This window comes from Pteropus vampyrus, unplaced genomic scaffold (genome assembly GCF_000151845.1).
Source record: "Pteropus vampyrus isolate Shadow unplaced genomic scaffold, Pvam_2.0 Scaffold62, whole genome shotgun sequence".
Lineage (NCBI taxonomy): Eukaryota > Metazoa > Chordata > Mammalia > Chiroptera > Pteropodidae > Pteropus > Pteropus vampyrus.
Window position 1 is genome coordinate 1,793,878 of NW_011888843.1, and position 10,331 is coordinate 1,804,208.

Below are 10,331 nucleotides of genomic sequence, written 5' to 3' on the forward strand. Positions count from 1 at the left end.
CTGATATGTTACAAACACTCTGAAAAGAGTTTTACAGTTTCCTATGAAACTAAATATGCAGCTGCTATACAATTCAGCAATTACACTCTTAGGTATTTTTCCTAGAGAAATGAAAACTTATGCTTGCATAAAAAACTGTACACTAATGTTTATTGCAGATTTATTTGTAATAGTCATGAACTGGACACAATCCTGATGTGCTCAGTGCTTGAATGGTTAAGCAAACTGTGGTACATCCATACAAGGGAGTACTACTCATCAATAAAAAGGAAGAAAATATGATATACACAGCACCTTAGATGAATTTCAAGTGAATTGTGCTAAATACAAAAAGGCAATCCCAAAAGGTTACAGAGTGTTATATAAATGATTCCACTGATACAACACTCTTGGAATGGCAATGTTATAGAAATGGAGAACACATTAGTGGTTCCCAGGTGTTAAGGATTAGGGAGGGCTCAGTGAGAGGAGGGTATAAAAGGGTAGTACCATGAGGGATTCTTGTGATGGTAGACGCGTTCTGTATTTTGACAGTATCAGTGTCAATATCTGGTTGTGATATTGTCCTATAGTTTTGTAAGATGTTACCATTGGGGGAAACTGGGTAAAGGGTACATAGGATTTCTCTATATTATTTCTTGCAATTGCATGTGAATCTATAATTATCTAAAATAAGTTTAATTTCAGAAAATCCTAATTCGTGTCCCTTCGATACTATAAAAATAAATATTCAAAGTGTTAAATAACATTTTTGAAGTCTAGCCCATCACTATGGGACAGTAGTCCATGATAATATGAAAAGAGCTTTAGTCAAAAGTAATATTTTCAGAAGCAAAACTACTAACAGAATATTGGGTTATTTGATTATTCTCATTTTGATTTTAATGTGTTTTTAAAATGTGCCTGTTGTATTATGTGTAATTTTTCTTTATTTTTTTCCAGTCTTTTTCTCATGGTTCTCATCATATCAGACATTATGGCTTTGGTAAGACATTCTTGGATATTGAATGTAAATAAGATTGAGATGCTAACTGCCTAGTTAATTTAATCAAGATAAATATGAATGCATTTCTGTACATGAAATTTTTAGATATTGAGTTATAAATGCTGGCATAACTTACATAGAAATTACTTTCTTTTTATATGACTTCTTATGCAGTAAGAGTGCTCTTCTTAAGGCGTCAAAAGTCTTCTTCCTTAATTTTTTCGAATCTGTCATTTTATACCTAGTCTTCCATGGTGTATTGTGTCTGAAATGAACTTCCATAGGAAAGTAACAGAAAAAGCTAACTTTAGATTTGGTAATACATCATTTTCCTACTTGAGATGTTGATATTTTAGCCCTGTTTTTAAATGAAAAAGAAAAAAAGGGAGGGAGGGAAGAAGAGAAGGGAAGAAAGATGTTAACAAGATGATAGCTCTAATAAATGAATTTGAGTGAGGAGCATATGCGCGGACCTCTTATATGTAGTGTATTAACAAAAAACTCCTATTTTATTACCTGCAAGTTCAAGGGTTCCCAAAACTACCCTCAGGTTTGATAATACACCAGATGGACTCACAGACTCACTGAAGACTGTTATATTCACAGTATGGCTTATTTCAGAGAAAAGATGCAAGTTAAAAAGCTAAGGGAAGAGGCACAGAGGGCAGAGTCCAAGAGGGGCCCAGATGCAGAGTTCAGGTTGTCCTCTCCCTGGACAGCATTAATGCGTGATAATACACACGGAATGCTGCCAGCCAGGCTCCCCAGAGCCTTGGTGTCCAGACTTTTATTGGGGCTCAGTCACATATTGTTCCCATGTCTCTGACCTTTAATCTTCAGTCCTTCGAGAGGTAGACCTGATAACACACGGCCCAGAGCCCCCGACATAAATCACATTGTTAGACAGGTTCAGTGGCCAAGGCCCTCAGGCCAGACACTCCCATCAGGCATGACAATCCAAGGGCCTAGAAATCACCTCTCAGTAGCTGAAGGGAAAAGACAAGCTTCTCTTTGGGTAAGGGCAATTCTTCACTGCCTAACATTCTCTGCTGGAAGTGATTACAGACAGCAATTACTGTAACTTCCCACATCAGATTCCTAGTCTTTTTATTTAGTTGAGAGCATCTCTGTGTTGTGTTGAACTGGGTATTCAGTGCAGGTAGACCTCAGAGATATTGCAGTTTCCGTTCCAGACCGCTGCAAGTATCACAATAAAGCGAGTTATAATCATTTTGCTGGTGGAGGGTCTTGCCTTCAACTTATTAAAAAACGAAAAAAAAACAAAAAAAAACCCAAAAAACGTTATCTGTCAAGTGCAATTAAGTGAAATGCAGTAAAACGAGGTATGCCTGTGTATTTCTGAAGTTGACCACACGTAACATTAGAACAATCCGTTTTCAGTTTTGCTCACAAAATGGCAAATAGACAAGACGTATTAATAGAAGAGAATTAAAATTCTCTGATTTCACATTTTATGTTAGGAGTCAGATTCTTAATTTTGCTTAGGCAGTCATTTGTGGTCTGGCTTCAGACTTTGCTGTGTCATCTCTCACCTCTCCCACCATGTTTTCTCTACCCAGCCACGCCTTGGACCCACCAAGCTCTACCTGGACTCCTGACATTGCTATAGTTTGCTCTCTCTGTCAGAAATGTACTTCTGATTACATCTCCCCAACTTCCTCTTTCATCTGACCCTTACTTTTTACAGATTTTTAGATGTTTTGTTGGGGCAGCTTCCCTTATATTCTAGTTGGGGTATGTACTCTCGCTCTATGCTCCCACAATGACCTGTATTTTTTGATGATCACACACATGTGCCTGATAATTTGACACAATCACTCACTAGATTACCTACCTCCTGGAAGAGCATTTATCTCTGGGACCTAACATAGTGGTTAGCACATAGTAGGTGGTCAGCAAATATTTGTTAATGAATGGATGATATGGCTTCACTGAGGTCTTTGGTATTATTTAGTATCTTTTATTGAAGTTTATTTTCTTTAGTTATTCACGAATGTCACTTTTGTGTTCATTTGATTGAATGGTCATGCTATTTCTGGCTTTTAGGCTATTGTTCATTTTAGTCCAAATAAAAATTTCAGTAAAGGGCATATTTTTATTGATTCCAGTCAGAGAGTAGTTCTGAGGGGTGAAATATCTGAAATATAATCCTAAAGTAACATTGTTTTCTGATGGAATCTAAATGCCTTTGTTTTTAATGGACCCATATTTTGTTTTATTTTACAGCATTTTTTCTTCTTGATCAAGGATTATGGCAGCTGGCTTGATATTGGAACAAGGTATAGTATATATTCACACAGAAATTTTTTAAGCGTGCAGTGAAAAAAAGTAACTTGTTATCTTTGTATGGGAGGTGCCAATTTGATTTTCAAGGTAAGCATAGCAAGTAGCAATTACTTTAAGCCTGTAGAAGTGAGACCCGTCTCTCCAGTTTTTGCATGAACACAGCACATGTATTCTTGAGATGATGTGGGTATAGATATTAAGTCTGGAGAGACTGCTGGACAGCGGGAAGGGGCAGAGAAACTGCTTGAATTTGGTGTTCAGAGCAGATCACTCCTGAGCCTGTGTTCTTATAATCTCTCGATCTCTCTTTAGAAAAGTGAAGCTATTCAAGCTATAGTGTGAATTTTATGTGGCAGTTTAAATTGCATGTAATCATTATCTGCCTCTTAGAATATTTAACATGGAAACAGTTCAATATGTGATACCTATAACATTGTTATTTGAAGTATAATCTGAACAAAAAGTCAGGTTCCTCTTTGCTGTGATTTGAATGTCAATGATTGCCATACTCTGTTAAATTTCTTCTCTTTGAGAAGAAAGCAGAGTTGATCCTTTTGCCTTTTTGTTTTCAAATGCATTCGGAGACAGAATATATTTTTATAGACTGATTTGATTTCATTTAGTCGGTATTTATTCAGCACTTGCGTTGCCAGGAATTGTGTGGGTTTGGGTGAGAGGCACTGTTTGACGTCCTGTCTTCTGTTCCTGTCTCTGAGGCAGTCACTTGTGCTGCCTTGTTATTTACATACACATCTGCCTCCTGTATCTGATTTAAATCTCCTTCATCCCATATGTGCGAGGCACACAAAAGGTCTTCTGTAGATCGTTGATTTTGTTTTTACTACTCTTAAAGTTGAGTGCTTAGGGAAAGTTTTGATGTCTCCTTCTCACCAGCCCTTTGGTCCCAAAGTGTCCAAGCAGATAGTGTGTTAGAGTATGGGCTTTAGACCAGAGCACCTGGGATTGAACTATTTCTGCCACTTTTTAAAAAGCTAATCTGTCCCCTGTCTTTTGTTTTGAATGAATTAATCCATGTAAAGCATTTAGCACAGTGCCTGGCATCTAATAAGCTTCAATAAATGAAAGCTATTCTTGTTATTCTATAGTTCTATTTCTTTATCCTTCAAAGTGTTTCTTGTATTTGACAAACCGCTCTTTGCTCTCTCCATCAATTTGCTTAATTTATTTTCATTTTAAACATCGGTTAGAATTTTGTTTGGAAAATATTCTAATATAGCATTTTTTGTGAGAGAGACATTTTAATTTTATTTTTAATTGTGGTAAAATATACATAATATAAAATTCACCACCTTCACTTTTTTAAAATATACGGCCCAGCAGCATTCAGCACATTCACACTGCTGTGCAGCTGTCATCGTCAGCCCCAGCTCCAGAGCTGTGTCAGTGGCAGGATTTAGTACGAGCTTGCTGCAGTGAAGCAGCCCCATCGATCTCCGGGCAAGGGCTGCAGACCAAAGATCATCATTTTTCTCCTCTCTACTAAGACCCCAATAAAATAAACAAACCCAGCAAAACTAAAAGGATGGGAGAAGAGTAAATGAATTTCCATCAGTAAATGCAAGTTCAACAAATTCCTAGAAGATGGATAATCGGAGAGAGGAAGCAGCAGCCCGGAATCTATCAGTGGGTACTGCCAAAGGAACAGGGAGCGTGAAGGCTCCGGACTCAGAGAGTAGTGTGGAGTAGGAGTGGGGGGTGGGGGGGGTAGGTGGGAATCACTGAATGTCTGTCGACAGACTCTTCGCAGCCCCTCCACAGCCTGCCTCCTCCTTCCTTCGTCCCCGTGCAGAAAGTGCTGCAGGCATTTTACTTCCAGGGAAAAACCAAAGGACACCTGTAAAGAGACTGAAAAAAAATGCCTGGGAAGAATTTCACTGCTGTGATATATATGATTCCACCTCAGAGTGAAGCCATACCCCTTTCTAGCATTTGAAGCCCAAGGGCAGAAACAGGTACCCCCTCTGCTCATCCTAAAATATGACATAGCAATTTCTGTGACATACATACAACTTATTGGCAACCATTCTATTTGTGGGTGAGACCTAGAAGGAAAAGAGACTTTCTTAAAAAGTTAAATAAATATATACTTAGTCTATGACACAGTAATTCCATACCTAGATATTTACCCAAGAGAAGAAAAAAACATATGTTCACAGAAAGACTTGTGGGGGAATTTTCATAGCAGCTTTATTCGTAATAGCCACAACCTGGAGGCAGCCCAGATGCTCCTCAGCTTGTGACTGGACCCATACAATGGCATCCTGCTCGCCATTAAAAGGAAATGAACGACGAAGGAACTCAACCACATGGATGAAGCCCAGAAACTTTATATTGAGTATAAGAAGCTAGATACATAAGAGTACATAGTGTATTATTCCATTTACATAAAATTCTAGAATAGACAGAATTAATCTGTAGTCAGAGAAAGCTGATTCGTAGTTGTCTGGGACTGGGAGGTAGGGTGAGTGTGAAGTTCTGGGGCCATCATTGCCGTCCAAATGGAGCAGGCTCAATCACAAACTGGAGTAGAGGCGGACAGCTGCCCGTGGTCCCAGCCAGGCTGTGCATTGTGACATGGAGTCCACATACCCAATTACTGGAGATAGGGGCCCTGAAAGACATGAAGGCAGTTCAGAGACCAGGTGTCCGTCTTATTAAGTAAAAGACAAAATGAGACAGATCGTCAAACTTGAATAGGAGGTCTGAGATGCCGGTCAACAGATTGCCTTAGGTCACATCACAAACGGCCAACATGGGCATCATGCTTCAGTGTTCACGCTTCCAGTATGTTATTTCATGTGATCTTTATTACAGCACTGTGAAGTAGATATTATTTTCCACAAGAAGTATATTCACCGTCTCATTTTATAGATGAGGAGACTGTGACTTGCTCATGTCGCAGAGCAGTGGTTGAGCAGATCCGGAAGGCAGCACTCCACAGCCTAGGCCGTAGTGGCCCCACTGGTCTTCACTGCCTTGACTTAGCATTTTTCCAAAGTGTTTTTTTGTAACTCTGATAAATTCTTAAAAAGTGGCTTTGTAGCTAATACTATATGTGTGATTGTTGCAAAGGAACCATTGACTGCAAAGTTTTGAATAATATAAATTTAGGATTTAAAGGAGACAGAAATATCGATTAGGAAGGAATGAGCCAAGAGTAAAGGCATCTTAGGTCAGAAAAGTCCTGTTTGGGGGCCAGAAACCTTTGTTAGATGTGCAGAGAAAGAGCCCCATCTTCAGAGATGAGAGCTGAAAGGCGGGGAGCAAGGTGGAGACGTTTCCGACAGGGGACGGCCGTCATGGAGCGTGCAGGCACGAGCGGGGGCACCACGCGCGCTCGCACTCGCTGCGCAGCTGGCGTAGTTGTTTCTCGCTCGTGTCAAAAGATGGAAAAAGAGAGTGAGTCTCACATCGGTGGCTGAGAGAAAGGCCTTGTGACATACAGAAGACCCTTGCTAGCAGTTAAAAGGTCTGGTTCAAATGTCTTATATCCCTTTTTGTCCAGAAATTATTTTATCTCCTTCACAGTATTTCTTGTTGCTTATTTAAAGAAAATTCTGGAATGTCTTTATTTAGAAATGTTAAGTTAAACAAACTTTTAATTTAATGCAATCACATTTGTATCTTCTGGGATCACCTGACATTTCCAGAAACTATTTGGAGGATTAGGTGGTTTTGCCACAGAAAAGCTTCTCCTCACACCCAGGGAAAAGCCAAGTTAAACAGTGACTGAGGAAAGTTAAGGATTATTGAGGAACGTAGTAAATTGATATAATTAGTATTAAAATGTCATTTACTGCATGCAGTGTAGTATGAGTTGCACATATGTTATTCCATTAATTCTTATGACAGTGATATGAAGAAAATTATTTCCATTTTACAGAGGAGGAAACTGGCTCTAAAAGATGAAAGTTACATAATGCGAATAGCTCTGTTTCATTCTTTGGCATTGTGCATTCTTGTGCACTTAATATATAATTTCTTCAGAAAAACAATCACATAGCGAGCACTCACCATGCATAAAGCGCTCCCAGGTATCGTCAAGGACCCAAAGATGAACGGGCCACCTTAAGGCTGAGGGATGCCGCATCCCTGGAGGTAGGCACCTGCTTCTTCCAGATATTGTATAGGGAGTTCGAGCACTGAGTAAAAGGCTCTGATCTACAACTCGTGAGGGACATTCTAGCCCTGGAAGCATATGACTCTGACATGGTCCCTGCATTCAGGGAGAGTATGGTCTAACATAGGTTGCAAAGCACAGTAATTATAATACAGGCTGCATGCGGCTAAGGGCTGTGCAGATGCAGAAGGAAGGCTCCTTTACTGCAGGCTTCAGTGACTGAGAGAACACTGTGCCAGGTCTGCATTTGAGCTGGGGCTTGAATGAAGGATATAATTTAAATTAGGGGACTTAGAGGTTTGGGAAGAGTATTTTAGGTGGACAGAATGGATTTGAGCAAAGGTATAGATGTCAAAAAGCCCAAAGCATATGTTTGTGAAGTGTGTGATAAAATACCTGGATTCCAGAAACCGTAGGTTTTCTACATATTTCTAGAAAACAGCTTTTGGGAGCCTTGAGTACAAAGCTGCGGTGTACATTCTATTCGCACGTCAGTGAGGAGCCATATTCTTTGGTTCTACTTGAGCTTTAGCATTTCAGATGTTACTTCTGCGAGTGGGTCGCTGCCTAGGAGTTGGGAATTTCGACTGCCTTTTTTATACAAGTTCATTGCATGGAGCGAAGGGCGGGTGGGCTGCATATTTGGACATGGAAGCACTAACAGAACTTGCAGTCGGCGTCATTGCAGCATTGCCCCACGTGTTCCTGGCGTCCTAACCTTCGCAGCCAGTCCTCAATTCTCCTTTGATCCCCAGATGTCATTCTGTGCCCCCAGGCAGAGTTTTTTCCTGCTTTCTGCAAGATCAGTCTCCCAGGCTGCAGTAGCGCTGCCAGGCCCTTCACCAGTCACAGTGCTTTGCAGCAAATCCAAATGGCCAACTTTTGCTCTTTTTTCTCAATAGATTTTTCTTTTCTTTTTAAAAAATGGTAATATTTATATAATGTAAAATTACCGTCTTACCCATTCTTAAGTGTTCATTATTAAGTATATTCACATTGTTATGCAACCAATCTCTAAACTGAAACTCGGTCCCCATTAAACAAAAAAGCCCCATCTCCCCTCCCCCCAGGCCCTGGCAACCACCGTTCTACTCTCTGTCTCTATGAGTTAGGCTTTTCTAGGTACCTTATGTAAGTGCAACCACACAATATTTATCCTTTTGTCACTGACTGCTTTCACTTATAATGTCCTCAAGGTTCATTCATGCTGTAGCATGTGTCAGAATGTCTGTCTCTTTGAAGCCTAAATACTACTCCATCATATGTATGCATCACATTTTGTTTATCCCTTCATCCATCGGTGGACATATAGGTTGCTTCCGCCTTTTGGGTGTTAATACTTCTGTGAACATGGGTGCACATTGCTGGTTCGGTCTCTGCTCTCAGTTCTTTCGGATGAGCACCCAGACGTGGGATTGCTGGGTCATATGGTGGTTCTGGAGAAACCACCGTAATGTTTTTCATAAGAGGTGCACAGTTTTACATTCCTACCAACAGTACACAAGTGTTCCAGTTTCTCCATATCCTCGCCAACTCTTGCTTTCTGGTTTTTTTGGGGGGTGGGTGGGTGATGGTAGTAGTCATCTGATGGGTGTGGGTGAAGTATGCCTCATTGTAGTTTTGATTTGCATTTCCCTAATGATTAGTGACTGATGGCGAGCATTTTTCACATGCTTGTTGGCCATTTTTTCTTTGGGGAAATGTCTGTTCAAGTCCTTTTCCCATTTTGAAATGGGTTTTTTTTTGTTTTGTTTTGTTTTTTTTACTATTCAGATGTAGTTCTTTATGTATTCTGGATATTAGCCCCTTATTAGATATATGGTTTGCAGATATTTTCTCCTGTTCTGTAGGTTGCTTTTTCACTCTGTTAATTGTGTCCTTTGATGCATAGGAGTTTTAAATTTTGGTGTAGTCCAACTCAGTACTTTTATTTTTGTTACCTGTATCGCTCAATCATTTCGAGAGAGGCTTTGAGCCACTGCAAAACTTGCCTTTAACATCTAATGTGACGTTCTTCTTGGCACTTGTGTGGTGCCTCCAACCCTATTCCTTGCATTCATGTACGCAATTACCATGGGAATAAAATATTCATCAGAACAGAGAATAGCAGAAAGAGAGCCTGCGGAGGGATAAAACAAACTGTGAGTGTCATCCAGTGACCACGGGAGACAGCATGGCGCATTAGTGCTTGTAGGCAGAGCATGCTGTGAGGGCGCCTCCCTGCGGGACTAGCCGCGAGAAGCTGTGAACGCTGTGTCTGTGCTGTTATTGGTTTATAATAGCCGGTAAAATACCGCATAATCAGTCATTGCCATACAGGGTCAAAACTGTGCTGTAGAAATATTTTTTGATAATAATATTTTTTACAACGGGGTCTGCCCTACACATAGCTTTACCTGGAATAGTCCTGGTTTTGCCTGTCATCCTGGTATATTCATTATAGCATTAAAAGTCCAAAGCAAATGGGAAGATGATAAAGGCATAGCCAGCTCATAAGTGATGTTAAACCTCAGTTTGTTCTCAGTGCTTCATCTTCACGGGTCTAACGCTCATAGGCTAAATGGCGTGCTGCTCTGAGCGACTCCCCGAAGGCAGGTGTGATAGGGGATGTCACAGCTCAGTTCCGTTCATCAGGCTGAGGGCATTGAACTACCCTACATAAATTCTCAACATACTCTCCTGGTCATTCCTGCTGAAATTCTTCCTTTCCCTGGTCTGTCTGTCTTCCCTGTCTCTTACTCTACCATCCCAAAGATGCCCACTTAAGAAAGAAGCGTGACTGCAGAAGGGAGGGGAGGGAGTGGAATGGGTTAGGATAGAGAAACGAAACCTGCACTAATGAAGTTAGGCTTTCTAAAGAGAGTTGCCCCGACGATGCTGCAGGGTGAGGTTCTGGTT

At 40.5% G+C, this 10,331-nt stretch overlaps 1 protein-coding gene across 1 annotated transcript in view; it reads left to right on the forward strand.

Annotated features, from left to right (window-relative positions):
• Positions 1 to 10,331, forward strand: part of PIGN (phosphatidylinositol glycan anchor biosynthesis class N) — an 84,952-nt gene that overhangs the window by 64,655 nt on the left and 9,966 nt on the right. The window contains exons 29-30 of the mRNA XM_011361068.2: positions 943 to 985; positions 3,233 to 3,285. Of these exons, the coding sequence (XP_011359370.1) occupies positions 943 to 985; positions 3,233 to 3,285 (96 nt within the window). The remainder of the gene's footprint in view (positions 1 to 942; positions 986 to 3,232; positions 3,286 to 10,331) is intronic.